This window comes from Dromaius novaehollandiae, chromosome 1 (genome assembly GCF_036370855.1).
Source record: "Dromaius novaehollandiae isolate bDroNov1 chromosome 1, bDroNov1.hap1, whole genome shotgun sequence".
NCBI classification, from domain to species: Eukaryota; Metazoa; Chordata; class Aves; order Casuariiformes; family Dromaiidae; genus Dromaius; species Dromaius novaehollandiae.
In genome coordinates, this window is record NC_088098.1 from 211,096,849 (window position 1) to 211,119,514 (window position 22,666).

Genomic DNA, 22,666 nt, shown 5'->3' on the forward strand with positions numbered 1-22,666 from the left:
CCAGAATTAGAGGCAAATCCAATACATAAAAAGATCATCAGTAATCTGAGAATGAATTTGTGACTGAAAAGTGGTCTATCAGCGCTATATGTCTAAGATCAATACAGTTTGTGAGAACTTCAATACTTGTGCAAATCTAAACGTGCCTGAATAATATAATAATCCTTGGGAGTGTAAGAGCAAATTTAAGTGTCCAATTAATCGCTGCCCTAACGGAATCATAATGACTCCTTTAACGTTGTTCTGAGTCTACATCTCTCATTACAGGAATGACTTGCTGACCAAGTACAGAGGGTGAAAATTTTGGTTTCTAGCACTTTTTTTTATTTCTAACTTTGAGTCATGTATTGCCTCTTCAGGTAATTGGTGCAATCACAACCAATTATGCAATTAGACTAAATAGATGTGGTAATGTGTGTGTAATTTTGATGAGAGCTGTAAAAACCTTTACTGAACTATGCGTAAGAGTGTTAGCAGACATATGCATTGGAGAGACTTAAAATTCATGGCCATTATGAAAATCATGTTTTGGAAAATAAGAACTGATGAGTCCACAGTTAAAATATGTTCCTGCAAGCTTATTTTGAAAAAGAAATCAGAACATTTTAAGTTACAGAGCTCAAAAGAAACACTTTCAATTTTTGTTTGATTGTCTAGTTCATAGGTAAGTCAAAGTTGGCTGCCTGCATACTTGTGACAACAAGAACAACTTTCTGCTAGACCAGGACTTTACATATTTCTCTGTAAACTTGATTTTACTGCTGAGAGCAGGTGAAAATCAACTGACATGGTCATAGCCTTCACATTATTATGGCTAGTGTGATGCAGTAGCAGCTGTGTGGTAACTCAGCCCCATTTAGATCAGGCCAACATCTGTTTCTGGCTCCAAAGTACTTTTTTTTTTTTTTTTTTTTTTTTTTATAATGGGCCAGATTCTGCTGTCAAATGTATTTGTAGTTCCCTTGAAGTTAATGGAGCCGAAGGTTATGTGCTGGAATAAGGAAAATTATCTGCGGTGATTTGGAGTGGCCACCATCTCTCCTTCCTGAAGACAAGGATAGCGTGGGTGTTCACGACCAAGCAATTTGCTTGAGCTACTATACAGCCAGCACGGACATCCTTAGGACAACATTCACCTGGTCTGTTTTAGATGTTGGCATAAGGATGGAAAAAAACTTCTCTCAGAAAATCTCTCCCTCTCTTCATTAAAGAGAACCAGGTGTAAGAAACCTGCGAGGGTGATGCTTGTATTTCAGGGATCTATACTGGTCAAGGGAATCCACTTTTGGTCCCAGGCCTTCCTCTCATTACAAACTCAGTGAGGAGAGTGCCAGCAAAAGAAATCAGGTTTACTCCCTGGAACAGCTTTGTTGCTAAGGAGTTCTTCAAGAATTTTCTGTTGAGACCATGTAGGGGGATTTTCAATTAAATTATTATTTTGAAATTAAACATATCTGACTTCTATGGATCTTTACTTTTAACCCCCAAACCCCAGACACAAGCAATGGAATACTTCAGCCAAATACTGAAATATTTTAGCATATTTTTCTAAATAAAAATGAATACATCAGAATTTCTCCCAGAAAAATCCCAGTCTATTTGAAACTCCTTCTATTAATCACTGTTCAGAGCATAGCCTGGACAGCTCTCAGAAACCTTCATTGTCACTTTCTGTAGCTGTACCCCTGTTTTGGAATGGTTCTAGGGATGATCAAGTAACAAAGATTTCAACACTAGTTGCTTTCAACTGAATGCTCATCATGAGAAGCAAGAGTTAGAAAAAAGTGTTAAAACAATAGCCAGAGACCCACTAGAAAAAATGCAGAACACTTCACTGGATTCCAACGGGCCTGTTTTTATAGGGGCAAATATGAAAGTCTGCAGGAGAACGTGTCACTTGCTAGTTGTTTCCCTTTCTTACTCACATATTTCTTTGTGCTGGCCAATGTGTGAATTGCTGATTTCTCACAATTCAGAGAACAGTAGGGCAGAAAACCCTTTTTCTTCCTGCTCCTCTGCTTGGAGAACAGGAAAGAAAACAGGCACTGTGATAAGGTCACAATCCCATGCAGAAACATGAGCTCTCCAGCAGTTTTCTATTTGATCCCCATGAATTTTCAGCTTATTCTTTTCTCCTCTTAGTATGTCCTACTTCACCAGTGGATAGAGCTATGGCTAGATGAATTTGCAAGTCTGCATACACAGTGGTCCTGGTAAAAAAACTTGTAGTTTTTCTCCTTGAGCACACAAATTCTCCTCAAAATGGCACTGGCATCATGCTGGAAAATGTCTTTGCTACATGGCTGGCTCCAAATGGAGTTAAACTAAACTCAGTTCTGCAGCGGTGACTGGTGTTGGGCCTGGTTCCCAGCTATCCAGATGCAAACAAGAAGAGCAGAAATAATAACTGTGTGCTGTCTCATTCCATCAGGAATAAACTTTTCCCAGCACACCTGTTTTTTTTTTTTTAACTTTCATTAAAAATAAATAAACTGGAAGACAGTGAGGAACATGTCTATATGACTGAAATGTTCACAGATAGTTCAGATAACTACCGTTCTGATATGAGCATTATGGGGAGGCTTGTATTGCACAGAATCCTCTCCCAACAGTTCCACAAGGTCAGAAAAACAGAGTGAAGTAAGACAACTTCTTCATGGAAGACCCCATCTCTGTTATCTCCACACCCTCATAATTTGTTGACTGCTTTCTTTGACCATCCTCCTTTTGCTTTTCTCCATTTTCTGATTCTTCTCTGCTCCTGAGCCATAATTTTTCTTGAGGAGTTTTGCTGGAAGGAGCTGTGTGACAGGACATACTGCTGACATAAGGTAGCATGGAGATCCAGAGAGTAAATGACTGCACTAAGGAGGGCTGCAAGTCCTCACAGGAGATATGGTCATATACCATGGCCACTTAGTAATTGTACTCACAGTCAGGCTCCAGCTGACATGCCAGTGTGGCCATCCGAAACAATCATTTACAAAAGCTGGCAACCACAGTTGCTGTTGCCCAAGGCCATGCCTCCAAATGTCTTGTCAGCACATACCAATGAATCGTTTGCAAATGAAAATAGGCTCTTTGGGCACAAACTCCTAGACTACAGAGGCACTTTCACTTGGCGTAACCTAAGATTGGCTTCCCCTGCTGCTAAATGACATGGCTGTCCCGTGGACAGAGAAGGGAGCCTGCCTGCATCTCCTTGGAAGAGAACACCTGCCTTGGGGAGCTGCTACCCCAAAACTCCTTTCCCTTCCAAGCATCCGTGTCCTAGCTAACTACCCCGAAGTATTTCCATCCCCTTTCTTGCACCTCAAAACATGTATTTTGTTTCAAGCTATTGCATAGCCAACAGGGAACTAGCTCCCTAGCCTTTCTTATGATGTGGTTTTGGAACTAGCTTTTCTGGACCTGCTCCAAAGGTTAGGCTACAACTGGGAGCCCCTGTTCAAGTCTCCCATTTGTGACTGTTCACCCAGCACTGGATATATGCTCAGTCACCAGCCTAGGTTCCCTCCTGGGTGTTTATGTGCTCACTCTCAAATAAACACACATAGAGGAGATTTGACTCATGAAACTTTTGCAAATTTAACCTATCAAGTTGTTCATGATCACAAAGTCAGTCTGGGGAAGAAGCATCTTATATTTCAAACATAAAATTCTTCTTTCCTCTCCAGTAGAGGACACAGAAAAAATTCAAGAGGTTCAGAATTGGATCTCAGCAGTTCAAACGTGCCTACAATTTTCTTGTGCCTCTGGCAATTGCTTTTCAAGGAAACCTTGGCAATACAAGAGAATAAAAACTAATTTACCATTTCTGAATTGTATACAAATAGCTGTTTTGCTGAAAAAAAGTGTTTATTAACAGAGCTCAACTGCTATGCACTCTATCTGAGGCTAGAAAGTATGAGGTACAATACTAATGGTTACCTGAATGTAGGCGGGTACTTAGCACAAGTGCTGAGTGACTGGTGGAAAACTCGATTTGCTAAGCAAATGGCTTGACACAATTAAACAACTGGTGATTTGGTAAGCAATCTATCTTTTTAAATACCTCTTCTTACATTTCAGCTACTTTAATGCCTTGTTTTTTGCTTTTCAACACTTCCATAAAAAAAATTACAGTGGTTGGTATTTTTTTTAAGTATTACTAATACAAAACTTGCAATCTGTCACTATATGATCACATAGAGTCTATAATTCCAACCAGGTCACGTTGCGGGGCTGGGACCTTCGTTTGTAGGGAATCAGTGACATTCGCTGGCAGTGCCCAAGGGGTGGAGGTCTATCTTACCTTTTTTGAAGACTTCAATATACACTTAGGAAACCTGTGCCCCCAAAATGAAGGGCTCAGCAGAGCTTTTGGAGCTATTTATTAGCTGTTCAAACAGACATGCAGAAATACAAGTAAAAATTGTGACTTTGTAAAGAGGATGTCTTTTTGCAGATTTGGCTGCAGTTTTGAGTAATTTTTCTCATAAAAGGGCATCAAGAAATTGTCCCCTCCCTGCTGAGATAAACTTCATGTCACTAAACCAAATAATCTTAATTTTCACAGCTTATACAGAGCCAGGTTTGGTTTTACATCCCAGAACGCATCCCAAATAACAACTTTCTTCGTTGTTCTTATACAGGTTGCCAGCTGTCTTTTATAGCTTTGTACTCGAAATATGGTTGTAAATTGAAATTCCAAGCCATTTGCTCCAACCGTCTTTTTAACATTAACAAAAGAATAGCCAGAAGAGAAACAAAATAAAAGAAACAAACAGAACAAGCAATGCAAAGTAAAAGGACTCTAACGAAAGCAGTAACTTACTGTAGCTACTTTCACTATCGCTGGCATTAGAAGAAACATGTTCTGCAAGAACAGTACAGCAAATTAAGAACATAACCAAGCACCACAAAGCTGCAGGAACTTAAAAGAACTGCCACAGTCATGCAAAGGTAGTTGTGCGGAGTGGAAATAAAATCTGTACAGGGGCATCACCTGAAAATCTTAGATAATTTACACAGTTAAAATGAAAGCTTTTTCTCTTGTGGCATTTCAGAAAGGGATTATATGTGATAGCTAGTAATATGCATTATGGCAAAGCCGCTTCTAGTTCTTGATGAAACAGTTAGTGACATCTCAGATAGCTTAATTTCAAAATACAATATGGTCAACTTGCACCTCACTGGACTTCTTGACTAATTTCATGAAACCTGAGTGTCTGGTTATATTATTCTGCACTGTGAATAAAGTGCATCATTAAGGCATTGGAACTATTTCTGCTAAACTTAAAGAGTTCTAACTCTTGCTACTGTCATTAACTGCTGTGCTGTCTCAGAAGGTTAACAAATTAACATGAAAATAGTTTTCGTACCAAATATTGTAACTATGTTTATTTTAACCCATCCAGAAAAAGACAAAGCCAATGAGAAAACTAAAAAAAGGAAGAAACCCTTTTTCCAAAATTGTCTAGCTTCAGGATTTGAGCTAGAGCAGGAAAATCTTTGCCAGATCAGTCTGGATGGATAAATAGGAATGAAGGAATTATCGTGATGGGTGAGAATTGTGATTTGACAAGTCTGGTGTCTATATCACATTATTTAAAGAAAGGCAAAATCTATATCATGTGAGGTGGTTGCTCCCAAGCTGCAGTCAGCATATCATTTATGGTCACTCAGGCTGCAATACATGGTCTTCAAGTGGTCCACAGAACCACATTAAGCAGTGGTATTGATAGTATCTTTGACAGAAAAGATGATACATTTGTGACTGAAAGACCATTTTTGAGAACCAACACTTCTGAACTGCACTAGGACTTTTAGAAATCAATAGTAAAATGGATATATAGTAGGGAGTCACTTGGGTTAGTGAGAATGAGATGCTGGTGGTTGAACAGGCAAACGGTGCAAATAAGTCACCTTCTGACAAACACAAGGAGCCAGAATTGGCCTAATATTTGTCATTAATCCACTTGGTAGATTTGGCTGTGGGTGACCAACAACACCCACCTGTAACAGCCTCAAAACCTTCCCAGTGAAAGAAGGAAACTCACAAAAGCCAAGAATGCCCAGGGATGCCCAGAGTAGAGCCTGTGCTGATGTCCTGCAGAGTGAGTACGGGAATTATGGAAAAGACTGTGCAATCCTTGCAAAGCACTGCAATTCCCCCACATACAAGTCTAATAACTGGAATTTATACAGTGGGATTGATGGGGCTATTCCAGCAGCAGAAATGAGGGGGGATGACCTCTGGTAAGACTAATAATGGCACACTTTGGTCTGGGGCTTAGTGAAAAGATTAAAAAAGTAAAGCTTACATTTTGAGCAAAATGGTATATTTACTTTTGGACATTTAATAGCAAGTTAACAAGGCCTGCATCAAGCCATTATGCTATAGAGGACCCTGAAGGTCTTTTTGAAACAAGAGTAGATATCCTCTCTAATAAGAAACATCATTAAAAATATATTTCAGTTTAATATTAGTGAAAGTGGGATGGGCCTGGAATGTCTAGAGGTGTGCCAATAATTGAAAGCTAGATATAATATTAATAGAGAAACTAGAGCCTATATAATACCTCTGTGCTACTTTTCCCTTAGCAATTAGTTTGCAGAGTTTAGTTTTCTCCTTTGAAATGGCTGGGTGTTATGGGGATTTGTTTTTTTAAGGAGGGCTTATAAAATCAGAAATATTCTACTTGTCTTTAGGCAGAGAAGGATACACATGTGCTGTTAATGTGATGCTAAGGCACTTTCCTTAAAGCATTCACTAACAGGCTGGTTAAAATTCTAGTGGCAGTGACATTTCCTGCCTATCACAGAAAATTAGTCTCATAGAACTGTTCTTTGTCCAGGAGATGAAGCTTTCATCTTTAACTGGTGAACTACTGTGTGACTTAAAATTAAATCATTAAAATGTCCCTTCAAAAAATCAATCAGGAACTGAATAATGTCTAAAATTGTGTGCATGAGTGTGCATTTCTATAATTCAAAAACATGTACAAAACAGTACGTGATGCAATGGCAACATTCACATACATTTTCCTTCAGTTGCATGGTACTTAAGAAAAAGCATAAGAACTGAAGAAAGAAGCAGCCAAACACATGCAAGTAGTATTCTGTTTATAGTATTTATCTTCTGTTTAAAGTATTTCGCTCAGAATATAGCATATAATGTAGCTATTAATATAGAAATCAGCTGCAAATATTTCACGCTATACAATTTCTCTGGTCTAACTATCGAGGAAATAGAATTATTTCTGAAAAGTTATCTGATGTGATACCAAATCTTGAGACAGGAGTACTGCATCAGAGAAAGAAATTGGTTAAGGTTGCATGACAGAGAATAAGTTGCTAATGGTGAAAAGCATCAAAAATTAGCTTTGGAGAAGCCATGTCTTCTCTCGCCTGCAAAAGGCTTCTTCCATTAACAAATACTAATCTAAAATCCAGCAAAGTAACAAACACTCCCATGCAAAAAGCTGAAAATGCAGAAGCAACAGCATAAAATAATTTTCTACTGATCTCCTCAGGATGTGATTAAGTTAAAATGTTTAACCTTCCCTTCAGATGGAGAGGGATTGTTATTGAAAAGTACCGTCTAGGCAGCAAAACAAGTTCTAGGTATGCTACTCTACAGAACTGCCATGATGGGAACAATAACATACTGTCAGAAACAAAAGGTGTTATTACAAAAGAAGTATCTGCTTGATACATTGTATGTTATTTAATATTGTCATGCAGAACAAAACAATTGAAACATTTTTTAATGCATTCACAGCTGGGTAACAAATAAAACTCTATCTTGTGCATGCTAGGAGTGGAGGGTCCTCAGAGAAGGAACAAAAGCCAAAACAAAACAAAACAAAAAAAATTTACAGTGACCATTCCTGGGAACTTACTCAGAGTCTTTGTTCCATAACCGTCGTCACCTAATCCGGGGATGTCCTGCACGGAAGTCCCCAGAGAGAGCAATGAGAAAGGAAGAACAGCCGCAGAAGAGGAAGGAAGAAGTCAGTGGAGTTGAAATGGATACTACCATGACTGACCATGTTGATTGGGCAATCTGGATCCCTGCTTTTTCTCTCTGAAACAACTTCAACCCACAGTCTATGGGAATGCAGCCAATGAAAGAGCCAGTGACCATGATATATAGCTTTTGTAGCTGTGACGAAGAAGGAACAACCCAAAAAATAAAGTCCAGAAACAATCCTCCCCGGAGAAATTTATAAGGAGAGAGTTATTAAGGGAAAAAGGTTTAAATTATCTGGGCTTGGAACGAGCATATATTTTAAAAATGCTGGTTCTGAAGCAAGCAGTGAATGCCCCGGGGGGGGGCAGGGGTGGTGCACATTCCAAGATCTGATTTTCTTCTTTAAACTGTTAGTACAGATACTTCAGTTTATTGTTAAACTTTCAGTGAAAGTGTCCAAGACAATCAACTTGGAGAAAGTCAGAGGCAAAAGAGAAATTAGAATAGATGTTTTTAAACGTAATAATTTAATGTGATATTCTAAAAGAAATCATATTTGCATTATTTTGAGTCAGTTCTGATCTGGGAATATTTAATCAGAGACAAGTTTGGATTTATGACAAGTGCCACAGCAATTTTAGAAAGCCACATTTTTTATGAATGGAAAGAAAAGGTCTCCCAAAAGCTAAGGTCACTGTTTTATTCTTTCGAAAAAGATGTTTTCAGGGAAGGAAGGACCAGCTGGATCCAAATTGCAGTCACACATTGGTCACAGTAGTAATACCTTGCCTGCCTGCCTGCGAGGTATATTTACCTAGATGTGTGGGATACTGATATCATGCGTGTCACCCTTTTTTTTTGTGCTGCATGTGACATCGTCTCCAAGAGGTTACTTACGTTCTGGATCACTTGTTTCCTGCTCACTCTGCTCCTTGCTCTTGTAGAATGGGAATTTTCGTGAAAAGATGAAGTTCTTTTTACGCTTGTCATTGAATGACTGTGAAGGAGAAAAGGCATGGGGCAAAAACAGGGACGTCTAATTGTTGTCACACTCATGCTGACAAAACAACTAGTTTGTAAAAGTGGAGAGAACTGTAGTGACTCAAATTAGCCCAAACCAAGTGGCTAGGAAGGATCACAAGTGGTTGCAGTGAGGTCTGCAGGTTCACGGCAAAGCCCCTGAAGACTACATCAATTTGATTACAGAGGCAGCAAATCACAAACTTTGGCTCCGTATTTCAAAACTGTCATGTCTGGGTTGTTCAGGTAAGGAGCTACAGACGATTCAGCATGCTTTGACATCAAGCCACTCATCTTTAGTCATAGCAAACTGTGCACAGAATTAATTAACTGGCTAAAAAAGAAAAGGCTGCAAAGAAAAAAGAGGAAGCCTGCAATTTATTTCTAGAAGATGTGTGAATTCAGCTCGGTGCCAATTAAAATCAAATATTTGTTTCCAGTAACTGTTACTACTTTCATAGTATATTATTTATCCTCTAAACAGGCAACTTATTAGGTGTGTTTTAATGCTTTCTTTCACATAATTAAAAAAAATACTCTGTTTTATTTTACACTTTTTACTCATTAAGTTCTGCTGGATATCCTCTCAGTTTCATGTAACTTAGACATTAGATTCTGCTGATAAACAGTATTTCATTGCATATTAAGCATTAAGCAACATATAAAGTTTAAGTTCTTTAAAGGAGGAGTTAACATGAAATCAAATGTTATGTAATAAAACCATTCGCTTTTATATGCAGTTGTAAGGGTTCATGGCACTGTATAATGTAAAAGCAGGGTATGCCTGCTTGGCACCATCTATTTCAGATGCTAAATGAGGAATTAGGGCCCCTGTACAGTCAATTGAAAGAAGCCGGCAATTCCAGAGGGCACCTATGGGAGCGGTAGACAGCTCCCGACTGCTGTGATCCACGTTGTCTGTTGGACCATGTCCTGCATGGTTTCCTATACTGGACGTAAGCAAAGCCCAGATTCCTGGCTTTGCACCCCATCACCCCCAAAAGAGCAGAGATCTTCTCAATTCATTTAATGAAGCAACCCCTTGTATTTGTGGTCGTCTGAACAAAAATATAGCTGTTATTAGGTTCCAAATCCGAAATGGAAGAGTTTTGGGTTTGAGAATATAATTTGTTTTCTTACATTTTGGAAGCACAGCATAAAATGTGTTTTGGAATGTGACAAATTTCTGAAAGATGAGAAGTTAAAAGGCTTAGGTATTGAAATAATCTATTAAAATATTTATCTACTTGTGTCACGAAAGTTTCATGCCACTTTTACATTTCAAGCATATTTAAACTTTAGTAACTGAAAACAAAGGAAAAAATGCACATGTAGAATAAATGATCCATGAGCATCTCTCAGAGTATGTAAACATTCAATTTGAAATTAATGTGGAGGTCATGCACAAATAATTCAGACCGCATGCCATTTCAAAACAAAGCAAATATGAAAGAAAGCCAGAGGGGGGAAAAATATGGGTATGAAAGATTAAAGTAATCTGTGTATGAAAAGAGGACCCACATGCACATTACATTATTTTAATGACCTAAAGGATATAGTTAAAGTAAAATGTGTTTTCTGTGATCATTTCTTTTATCTTTCCAAAGCAAGGAATGCAACGTGTTAACATTTCCCAATTTATGAAAATGTTGTTTCTCATGATTCATCTGAATTTGATATAAGAATACTATAGGCATTAAACTTTTAAAGGAAAAAAAATTATACACACAACAACACCTCAAAAACAAAGGGATTTTAAAATGACAATCACTTCATTACCAAATGCCATTTCACTTTGGAATTAAAGAGAATGTTATCAAATTAATATATAAATATGCTGTGTTTCACAGAGATTCTAAAACAAAGAACCACTTACAAGTATTCTCTTTAAAAAAAATTTTCCCCAACAGCCTATAGCAGAAACTTCAAAAAATCTATTTGACCTGGAAAAACATTTTTTTCAAGCTTACGCATGATCTAACAATATATTCCAAATTAGATACATATAGTACAGCATTATATAAACTTTTTCTCCTTTTTCAATTTCAGTTGGGTTGGCTTTTTAAAAAACTACTGTTCCGCTTCAGTTTAGACAATGAAAAGCTGGTAATTGGTAATAGGTGACTACTATGTCTAACTGTCCTGTCATTTATACCAGCAAAAAAAGCTTATTCCTAAAATACATCTGGCACTTTATTTATTAATATCTTATGCAGGTCAAACATATTTATGTATGTGCCAAAATTTCTATAGATTAATCGGTGGGCACTGATTCATGTTAATTGTCATATATATACTACCATAATATAGTCATATGGATATTTAAAATAATAAAAAAAAACAGTAAAATATTATAAAGGACTAAACTGGATCTGATCCTGTGAACTTACTGAAATCATTAGGCCTTACTATTAACTTAATGGACTTACTATGCATTTATTTTATTGCACATTGAATGCATGATGCTTCACAAATCTTGATTTTGTTTTGCATCCAATATAAATATGATTAGAATCAGGCTGATGGTCTCCACCTGAAGGATATGAAATCCTGCCGACACCCAGCAAAACAGTTCTTACAAGTACCACGAAATTTGTCTGTAATCTATAGTGGCATTGGCAAAGCCAAAACCTTTTCTGTGTTGGACACTTTGTGTTAATCCTAAAATTTGTTCTGTTGATGGAGGAGTAGAGATCAATGCTGAAGATGAATATTTTCTTTCTTAAGACAGGATCATGTGTGTGAGGATTGGTGGCAGGTTTAAACTGTAAAATTTAGAAGTGTGCTTTCGAGAGATTTTATATCTATAATATGGAAACTTTGAAACCTCGTCAAATATTTTGGACACAGTTTTGACAGGATCTCCTTATGCTGCTGGGAAGCTATGTAGGCAGTAGGATAGATGACAGCTAGGTATTTGCCTACATCTTTCAGCCTGATGCAAAGGTTGGGTGCAACTGTAATAGAAATCTGGACAATATTTGGGATTAATTCAACAGTATTTATGCAGGCAAGAGTCTCTGAAAGTCAGTGAAACAGTGCCTGAAAATGGATTCTTGTATAAGTTGCCATTTATTTGTACAAATGCTGTAAGAGTCTGTAGTGGTAAATAATTCCAACATTTCAGTTTCAGTGACAACTTGTACCATAGACAGCTTTTATACTTTGTTGCCATCGATTCACGCAGACTACCACTAACCTAAGAACTGGCATTAATAGGCATTTCTTATTGACAAATGCCAAATCCTCATCATACTCCAAAGACAAAAAAGCAAACAAAATTTTCAAGTGTTGATTAAAATCAGAACAGTGAGGTCATTCTCCATAACATATGAACTATAATGAAAAAAACAGTCTTTCCACAGAAAAAAAGCGAGATAAGTGTCCTGGCTTGAATTCGTATTTTGATACTACTTAGGCACACACTGTGTTTTGAAAACCCCAGAAAAAAATTGTGATATGCACTTTTTCTTGACCAAATGTCCCCAGATGTCTCCGGTTATGTAAATCTGGCTTACACGTACAGCTTTCCCTGGTTGTGACAGACATTAAGACACTGTGGATTTCTCGTTCTTACAGAACTCCTTTCTTCGTGTGTTTGTGTCAACAACACATTTTAGTCTAAATGCTTTTCTCTAGATGCAGCAGCGATATACATGTTACTCATCAGCTAATAGGATAGCATTTTTAAAGGAACTTTTCATGTAAAATTGAACAAACAATCCAATTTCAAAATTTGCTTTATAGTGGTAAACATCACAAAGAATAGCGCATCAGCGTTTTCATAGCTGTACTATGCTGTAATAAGCAACTATATCATTATTTACTTTGAGCTGCTTCTCAATATTTTATACAATGTATAAAAAGCTACAAAATCTATCAGTAAGATCATGTCTCTGCTATCCTTTTCTCTCTGCATTTTATATCCATCTTTCATATTAGGACCATTCCTTTTACTCTGTTTGAACAGCACTAACTTTAATAAAGTTTTGGAGATCCAAATGCTGTTAAATGTCTGCATGAAGCTGATAGCTCCTACTGTAATGAAAAGTCACACTGATACCAGAAATGAAAGTTTTAGGACTGAAACAGATATTCAGTGCCATTTCTCCTTTCAAGCATAAACACCACCTCTTTGTTTTTAAAATGGGCTTTTACACTCAACAATCCAAAGTGCACTATGAACATGAAGTCTCCAGAATAACTTCTGAAGAGAATCATGTGTTAGTACATGTGTTTTATGTGGAAAGGGACCTTGTGGTTAGCCTGACAGCCTAGTCTGGGGGAAAGAAGGTACAAACCCTGCTCGGGGATCCTCTGCCTTCTTCTTCCATCTGCAAAATGGGGACAGCAGCACTTCCCAGCTCACAGCTATGTTGTGAGGATAAACATTTTGAGCAGTGTGAACTGGAGGCCACGATAGTATCTTTTTCTAAGACAGATGGATAATGCAGTACCCTGTGGTTAAACGGTTTGCCGAAGTCCAGAAGCAAACTAACGCTGCTGGGCCTTTTTTGTTTTCCTGGTGTAACCACAAGCTTAGGCAGGTACTGCACTCCCGCACACAAAAAGCTCTTAATCTACGTAGCCATGAAGAAGATAAACTAAGAAATTGTGAGCGGCAGCTGCAGGCCAGTTTGCATAGTGACGATGCAGCATATTCCTTAAGTGAAATACCTTTCCTTCCCTGTCTGACCATCAGGTATATGCTGACAAGCAACACACATCAGCCCTTTCAATCTGATGTAGAGGATAGATGCCCTTATTCTAGTAGTTCAGCCTTTTAATATTCTCAGGTACTGCAAGTAGTTGCCCCTCCCGCCCCGCAAAAAGCTTGGCTTGCATCATTTTGCATTGAATTTTTGCACAATGATCTGCTTTGATAAGTGAGAACAAACTTTGGGTCAGAAGAGACTCAGATCACTATTACTGTGCTTGCTTATTTTTACTGTGAAGCTAGAGGGAGATTTGGATCTTGGAAAACCAAAATGAAAAAGTCTGATTAAAACTACCACAGTATCTAGCTTCTACAGACAAGGATAGTTTTATTTAATAATCATAAATATAAAATTGTATTCATCTTTTCCAACAATGACTTAACGCAACTCAGTTTTAACTCCTAATAAAACAACAGTTAAAAACAACACAAAATATCAAGGGAACAGAAAGACTAATAGATTTCAGGTAAGTCTGTAAAAGCAGTATCTCTGATTCTGCAAATACATATTGAACACGCAAGGTATGAATCACATACGGAGTACTCCGCCTTGCTAATTTAGTTTGCATCGTTGGTGGCAGGATTGAAACGCCAAGGTACAAACCTGTGTATGTGACACGCAAGGTCATTTACAAGTACTTGAAGGTTGTACACAAAGAAGGTGGGAAGTATTTGTTCAAGCAGCAACACTGAAATTAATAGTGTGAGCATAAGAAAGGGCAAAGCTCTTTGACAGTGAAATCAATTTGGGTGTAGAATAATCTGCCCCACGGGAAGTGGAAAAGCTGAGATTGTTTTTCACATTTAAAACAAATCTACCAATGTTAAGTTCTATGGGGAATAACACTGCAGTGCTGGGGGGAAAGCAGAGGGAGAATGAAGGGAAAAGAGCTAAATGATAAGTCTTTTTGAGCTCTAATGTCTATGTTTTTGTGATTAGCTGCTCATAAAGCTGTCACAGGACTGTGCTGGATTGCAGTGCAGGCTTCGAGCTAGACTGACACACTGATTTAAGCACCACAGTCATATGGTCAGTGTGAAGTTCTCATCCTCCCATTTTTCACGGCTGTCTCTGGAATCAGAAAGTGCATTCGATGTTCAGCCACATAGTCCCAAATCTTCCCCTCCCCTTTCGTTTTTGTATTTTTTTCCCCAAAAGCAACCTTCATAGTTAGTGTCGTTGTATGCCCTCAGCTACACACCCTGCTCATGAACCTTTGTGCTTGTGAACCTGTCTCAGGTGAACCCTTTGTGTGACAGTGAAGAGGAAAGAGCATCAGAGATGCACAGTTACACTGGTGTGGGCTTGAAAAAACTTTGGGATTGTCTGATCGCCTGCCAGGATCCACAGCTTTTCACAACTCTTACAAGGTATGCTGTTGGAAATTCATCAACTGTATTTTTCAGTTTCAATCAGATATTTTCTTATATATTTTTCTTAAGCCTAATTTCCAGTTGACTGCTGGTACTTCCTTAGGTTTGCAAACAGAAATGAGGTTTTTGAGCCCTGTATGCAATCTTTTGAACTAATCTCTCCAGTAAATAAAACTGGAGAAGGTATTAGTAGTTTATACCTGCACAAGGCAAGTGCACAGAGTATTGGTAATAAATGACTGCACAAAGAAGAAAGTCCTAAAGGATCAAGTTTCCTTCTAAGAACATGGAAAAGTAAAATGGCTCTTTGCATAAAAAGAATAGGTTGCATGAAGAGCCTTTTTACACTTCTTTTGAAAAGCATTAGTGTAGGAAGATTTACAATACCTACATGCTGTCAAACTATATATTAACAGCTAGAGAAGGCTTATCTTTTGATCTGCCCTTTTCAGCTAAAAGGGAGACTGTTTGCATTCGCAGGTAACTGGCTTAGCAGACCATGAATTATGGCAAAGATCTGGCTTAGGAGACAGTGAATCATATCAGGCTCACAGTTTTCATTTAAAACATTTGTGTATTTAGGCCTTACATCTAAAAATAAATAAATAAAAGCACAAGCAAACAAAATTAAAGACAATCTCTGAGAGAGTGGTGTGGGGTCTGTGTAGGAGGTGCAGTTGCTACATCTTCTGATAGCGCATCTCATACTGCCATTCTCACAAACGGGATATCAGATCAGATGGACTTTGGATTTGACCCAGTTTGGCAATTCCTGTGTTCTTATAAGCTTCCAAACATGGCCTGTGAGTCACTAAGTCAATCATAACTGAACTACTTGAATTTGAGTCAGCCAGAAATAAAGATGTGAAATATGAAGACCACACCATCTTGATAAGTGTTAACTCTTAAATCCACTCTTCCAGAGCCTTGTGTTAAAATCTTCATAAAAGACTGTTCTGTTTCTGATTCTTTGACAGTATCTATTGTGACTACTGTACATTATCCTTTCCAACCAGTGGAACACAGTTCCTGGAGGCTGTTCAGAAGAATAGCCAAAAAATATCAAATAATCTGTACATACATGCGGATCTCCCACCATTTAATTCAGGGCATTGGACAGCAAGTTATAAAAACAGCACACACATGAAGTTACACTCAGCACAGATATTTTCTGGAACAGCTCAGAGGAAAAACAATTGACTCGCAGCTGTAAACTTACAAGTTCTAACTGTGCTAGCAAATTTTCACCATGTTATATTTAAACTGTGACCAATGTTAAAATGATACTGCATATCTTTATGTCAGTGACCCTCTTAAACTATTGTCTTACCAAAGCAAGCATGGCACACACTTTTAACAATCCAGCAAACACTGTTTGATACTATAGTCCCTAATATTGCAACGACCTACACAAGGTTATTTTATAAATAAACTTCACGCCATTATCAGGCTGAAGAAACTGTAAAATCTATGATATATATACATATATTTAAATTATTCTTCAACTGCAGAAATGGCTCTATTGACAATTTCTTTGACTTACAAACTGCCAATAGACAGAAATATTCTTGACCATCTGGATATGGTTTACTGCTAATGTTTTTATTTCTCACATATGCTATTCTATCCCTTTATACTTACAAGTTTCAGACATTCAGAATTTGTACTTCTCAATAAAATGAAAATTGGCATTTTTCTCTTTTTTTAAAATGGAAAACAGACTCAAAGTGGTTTTTACTTCAGTATTATTTTTTAATTTGAAAGAAAAACTTCCACTGGAATTTTTTTTAAAGCTATGAAAACAAATTTGTAGGCTTCAGGTGAGTAAAAGCCTCAAAGTTGACCTGACATCATCTTTCACAGTTTCTAGAACTGTTTCATCATGTAAATAAATCAGAATCTTTAAGGCATGCCAATTCCCTGCTCGAGTCATCAACAATACTACAACTGTACAAATCAAAACTGAAGATACACTTGCCTTCCTTTACTTTTGACGCAACCTAGACACAACAGACTATTATTAAATTACCGCATGTCTTTGTGGAGTGCCCCAAAACATCCTGGAGCAATAAGACACTAGAGTTTAATTATCCTGGCTATGTGTTGTTTACCCACCAAATTTCATTTGATTACTTCAGCACATGAGCAGACTAGATGCTGATGACATCTGTTTCTAATGTACCTTGCAGAATTGTTGAACGAAATTCGTTCAGCTCAAGGGGAAAGATCAAGGCAACCCAAGAACATGGGCTCAGGTCAAAACAGATGTGCAGCTGGAGGCCCCTGCCTGACACCATCTTCAGTTTTCATGAAACACGAAGTCGGGCAAATTCCATGGAGGAGGTGAAAGAATGCATGAAAAAGCAAGAGCAGTTGGACGCTGTGCTAGCAGGAATGGTGCCGAGGTGTGATTTTTTCATGACATCCACCGCTACCACCATTTTTGAGGTCCTGCAGCCTCTGGCAGAACTTAAATCCGACAGACAGAAAGCCAGAAGCAAAACAGCAGCAGAGCAACACAGACGGGAGCAATTTACTCCTCCTCCCTGTGCTGGATGGTAGGTTCACACCAAATCTCTGGAGAGCGGCTTCAGAAAGAGAACGCTCAAATGCTAATGCCCTGTGCCAATAATATATGTCAGAAGTCCTCGTATAGCAAATAACTCTGCTCAACTCTTTCCTTCTAATAATCTCTGCGAGTTTTTTTGGACCTCTTATAAAGACCTACTGATAAGAACCAATTGGTGAGGAGTTCTTGCAACATGATTTCACATGCTATTTTATTCTTTTCACTAATTTCCATTTTATCACAGCAGAAATATTCTGGAATGGTTGCTAAATAGTAACAACTCAAGTCCAATATTGCAGAAACAATGTTTTGTAACAGATTTTATGCTGATTAGTAATGGAGATGTAAAATCAGAATTTTTATGACATGAATGGTTTCCATAGCTTATTTTAAGCAGCACACATGAAAAGTTGTTCTTGTTCTTCTCTGGTCACATCAAAGCACACTTCAATCATTCCGAGACAGAGGAGTGTACAGTAAAATACTGATTCACAATTCTTGCTAATAAATGACAGACAGAACGATTTTCTATAAAAAGTTCATTTCTGAGTAGAAGGGGGTTTTCTTGTCTGTAAATCTTCCACCTGTAGCCATACAAGCAAACTTCGGGAGCCTGCACTGTCGCTTCACCAGCAGCATAACCACTGACACCACAAGAACTATATGCTAGGCAAAGCAGCTTACCCCTATGCATTTCTAGATATTTCTGTCTAATCTAACCTAACCTACCTAAGCATTTATATTTTACTGCTAAATGTGCCTAATATATTCATTGCAAAAGAAATGTCTAAGACGTCTAAGTTAGGCTTTCAAACTAAGCAGTCTGAATAAGGCCCTAGAGTGCTTAAAATGTAGATTATTATGTTTCATCAAGGTGAAGTGTTACAGGATAAGGCCTGCAAAAGCCTTGCCATGCCATAGCCTTGCTCTTCTGGCAGCTGTAAACAACCTAGACTGTGGAGAGCACCGACAAGCAGATATGGTGGTGAAGTGCGGATGTGCCATAGCCCTGTTGCACTGTGCATTAACATAGCTGCTACTTTTTTTAGAAGGTGCACCCAGCTAAGGCTCACAAAAGTTGCATTCATTGTGTCCAGTTTTAAAGAGCTGCATGGTAGATTTCTGCAGCAGAGCCAGTGACCCCAGGCTCCCTCTACAGTCTGTGAACGATCCATCAGCTCTCTTGCTATCAGCAGTCGTAGGTTGGTGCTCTGGACCAGGACGAAAGAAACAGCTGTTCGTCATGGGATTTTGAGGCGGAGAACATTAATTTAGGAGACACCAAATTCAGATTAAAAAAAAAAAAAGCTAATACTTTAAAGAGGTTATGGAATAGTCCCAACATGATGTGTAAATAGTATTTCTGCAGAAACCCATATTCCAGGCCTTCCTATTATGCAGACTATATCTCTGCAATAGGTAAAAGCCATGCTAGAAAATTATGACCCATCTCTGCATGTGCTCCTTAACATCCCAGAAGCTTATAAATAAATGTGTAATGGAAGCATATTTTAGCTGGGAATTATCACTCTGAATAAATTATTTTTAATGCCAGTAGGTGTCCAATAATTGTCTGGCACTGAGACAACAAAATATTTTTGTTTTGGGAAAATTGCAGTGTGCTTGTTGGAGTGTTATCGAAGAGTCATTTTGTTTATACAGCAGAGGCTACACTGCAAACCATTCTGAAAGGGTGCACTCTCAATGCTAAAATGTTATTAGGAATCAGATCAGATATTAGTGAAAAAATATATATATTTTTTGAGGGCCTAAACCAAAGTTTCATTTCAAAGGTCTCTAAAGTGAGGGACTAAATTCATATTCTAACTTTTTAATTCAAGTTCGTGTCTGCTATCTTTAATGTGACTGAAACAATATAACAATCCTTAGCCAAAAACACATATTATGGCTTGGGTCGGCTTCTACAGAATTTAACAGGATGACTCTTTGCCTTCAGCACATTAGAAACATGACATAACGGAAGAAAAGAGAATAGGAAATTTAATTGATACTGCAAGTGAAAGTAGCAACAAGGAAAGGAGAAGGATTTTTAAACTAAAATTTAATTAAACAGTGAAGACTGACATTTTATATTCAATGGTCAAAATTAGAACCAGAAGTGTAAGCCTTACAGGGAAAATGTTACCTTCAGCAGCCTACTGCTAACAAAAGCTGTTCTGGGGTATAAGAAAGGCAAGCTAGAAAATTTTCGGCCAAACTATAGTGCTTTGATAGTCACAGATCTCAATAACCATCAACTCAGTCCTGTTTATTCACGAGCTCAGCTGGTATCTCATTAGCGGACCTATACCTGCAGGACATGTAGGTACAATGAACTCTCAAGCAAACACTTGTGAAGGTGGATGGGAGCTGCATTACTCCAGTTTCACTCTCTCCCAGCAGCCCTGCTGGAGACACAGTGCTATGGGCATATGACACGCAGCACATCATGTCCACCTCCATCTTTGCTCTTTCCATAACTGTTTAAATGTGCCTCTGCTCTTGAAAGAAATTTGTTTACCCTGCTGTTTAAGGTAGTGTGTCCTATTTATATCTATTTTGTGCTGTCTTGGCCCAATGGGCTACCATTGCCCTGGCCAGGCCGTGACCAGAAGTGGAAACTGGGGCCTCACCCATGCACCCTCCACTCAGGAGCTGTGTTGAAGTTCAGGTCCATGCCTGCGGTCCTTGCTAGGGCTATGTTGTGGGTTTGCCTGTGCCTAGCCTTGTGCCTCACCCATGTCACCTTTCTTTGCTGACTTGGCTTCCTGGCTTGACCCTGGGCTTGCCTTGTAGTCAGTACAGACTTTCTGGGAATCGCGGGGCTGTGGCCTGACCCTGGTTGTTGCCACCAGACCTGCTCTTCTCGCCCTGCGACCGCCCCGAATGGCACGCCTCATCTGTGAGACTGCTGCCTGGCCTGCCTTGCAGGACTTTGGGTCCCAGGCCTCCCTCCCCTGAGGAGCAGCTCTTGCTATTCCCTGACATGATCAGTCTTTTCCTGCATCTGGATTATTGTCTTTTTGCTCTTATCTTGGATAACTGAGAGCTGATTACAATTCATGCTGCTCTCTTTAACCTGGCACCTTTAAGAATAGCTTTAAATACAGGAATAGGGCAGCACATTGCAGCTGCGTTATTCAGTGGCTGCTCCTTAAATACTACAGTAGCGGCAGGCTAGGAAAAACATAAAAGGGATGGATTGTGCAGGCAGGTGCAGACAGGCAGATTGCTCCTAGGCATGTTGCTCCTAGGCATAGGTACCTGCAGCTCCCAAAGATTACAGCTACACAATTCACTATTTTTCTAGGCAGTGGTTGGAATACCAGTTGCAGACCAATGTATAGCCATGTTCAGCACTTACTACAGTGAGAGCATTATATTTCTTTGAAGAATACTCCACTGGCTGCCATTCCCGGTAAATAGAAACAAGGAATTAAAAAAAAATGGCAAAACAGAGAAAAGTCAGGATATGTGGGTAAGGAGGGATAAATCTGGCTGCTACCAAGAATAAAGAAAGTTTAATTGTGTGTCAGTTCCTACCCTACCTTCACTAACCCTCCTACACATAATCCTTGCAGGTAGGTGTGTACTGCTTAATTTATGTTCAGCCTCTCTTCTTAGTAAATTATTCCACTTGTGATCCCACACATTCTAATATTTGACACATCCATTATCTTTTATTGAGCATCTATTGCTATTTTCTGATCACCATATTTAGAGGGGAAAAAGGGCAGAGTCTCCCCCCTCTTTCTCTTTTCATACCTGCACGCATACACAAACACACACCAACATGCACAGAAAAGTTATTCCCACCTAGTATTCCTCCTCTCACTGCCATTTTGCTACTGACTGGAGGGAATTAAAAAAAAAAAAGCGCCATACTTAAGCAATTGGGTGGATTATTTTATAAAGAATTTTTTGGATACATCAAAGAATCTCCTCTTTCTCCAACTGTGAAATGTAATTCAGTAAGTGTGTGTTACGAGTCTTTCTGAATCAGCAGTTAACTTGCAACTAAAATGCAGCTTTGGAGCTTTCAAACATGCTCATATTGCTGATTTTGTTCTGCTTCTATTATTGCCACAGAACTAAATACTTTAGAAAATCCATTCAAAATATCAAATATTTTTAGGAGAAGAGTGTAAAGAAAAGTAGGTAGAAATACATTGAATACGTGGAAAACTTTCTTATGGACTACATAAGTTCCTTCCTAGAAATGCTGAAACTTTTTATTTAGAAAAGTTAAAACAAGCCTAGTAAACCACCGATATATATTAGAAATAATCCCCTATTGGCAGGGCAGAGGCTAGGCAGTCTGACACATCTTTATACTTTCCGATCTCTGAGAAGCAGGGATCCAGTTGAGATTATCACCTCTTTATGTTCCTATGTCTTGACCTACCATGGAGAACCATCAGCACAGACTGTGCACCTGAGAGTAGGACAGCTGTGACTGCAAATTCTGCTTTGCGAAGATGAAGACAAATAATCTAGCCTCCACATACTTTGATAGGAGAAGTAACAACAGGCTTAAACTGCAGAAATTTAGACATTTCTTAAGATGAGGAGAGTGAAGCACTGAAATGGACTGTTGGGGAAGAATAAGGGATTTCTCTTGTTGAAGATCTTTAGGAACAGATTAGAGAAATACCTGCAAACAGGAGGAAGGTACAGATGACTCAACCTCAGAACTGGGACTGGGTGACCGACTGAGGTTCCTTACAGACTCGTTTTTCTCTGATTTGATAACCAGGGCTGAAAATGATGAGGCTTCTTAGAGCATGAATTGTTTAGGAATAGGTATTAGAGCGTAAACTATTTGGAAATAGGCATTATTTTTCAAATACTTAATAAACTATCAAAACTTGTCATATGTATCAAGTCTTGACAGCAACTGGATTTTTAAATTTGGAGAAAAGGTGCATTGAGTAGGAAGAGGGTTTTATTTGCACTGCAATACAAAATGTGCTATCTCCGTCAAGTTTAGCGTTTTCCATTCATGCCTCAATACAATGCTGCTAAAATG

General features: G+C 38.5%; 1 protein-coding gene across 7 annotated transcripts in view; it reads right to left on the reverse strand.

Annotated features, from left to right (window-relative positions):
• Window positions 1-22,666, reverse strand: part of DLG2 (discs large MAGUK scaffold protein 2) — a 999,439-nt gene that overhangs the window by 20,228 nt on the left and 956,545 nt on the right. For 3 of the 7 annotated variants that reach the window (XM_064505171.1, XM_064505174.1, XM_064505177.1), the window contains 2 exons: window positions 8,855-8,954; window positions 4,817-4,858 (listed from right to left, as the gene is read on the reverse strand). In XM_064505171.1, coding sequence (XP_064361241.1) covers window positions 4,817-4,858; window positions 8,855-8,954 — 142 coding nt within the window. Of the gene's footprint in view, window positions 1-4,816; window positions 4,859-7,886; window positions 7,933-8,854; window positions 8,955-22,666 lie in introns of all 7 variants that reach the window. The other 4 variants (XM_064505176.1, XM_064505173.1, XM_026103327.2 and 1 more) reach the window with 2 other exon arrangements.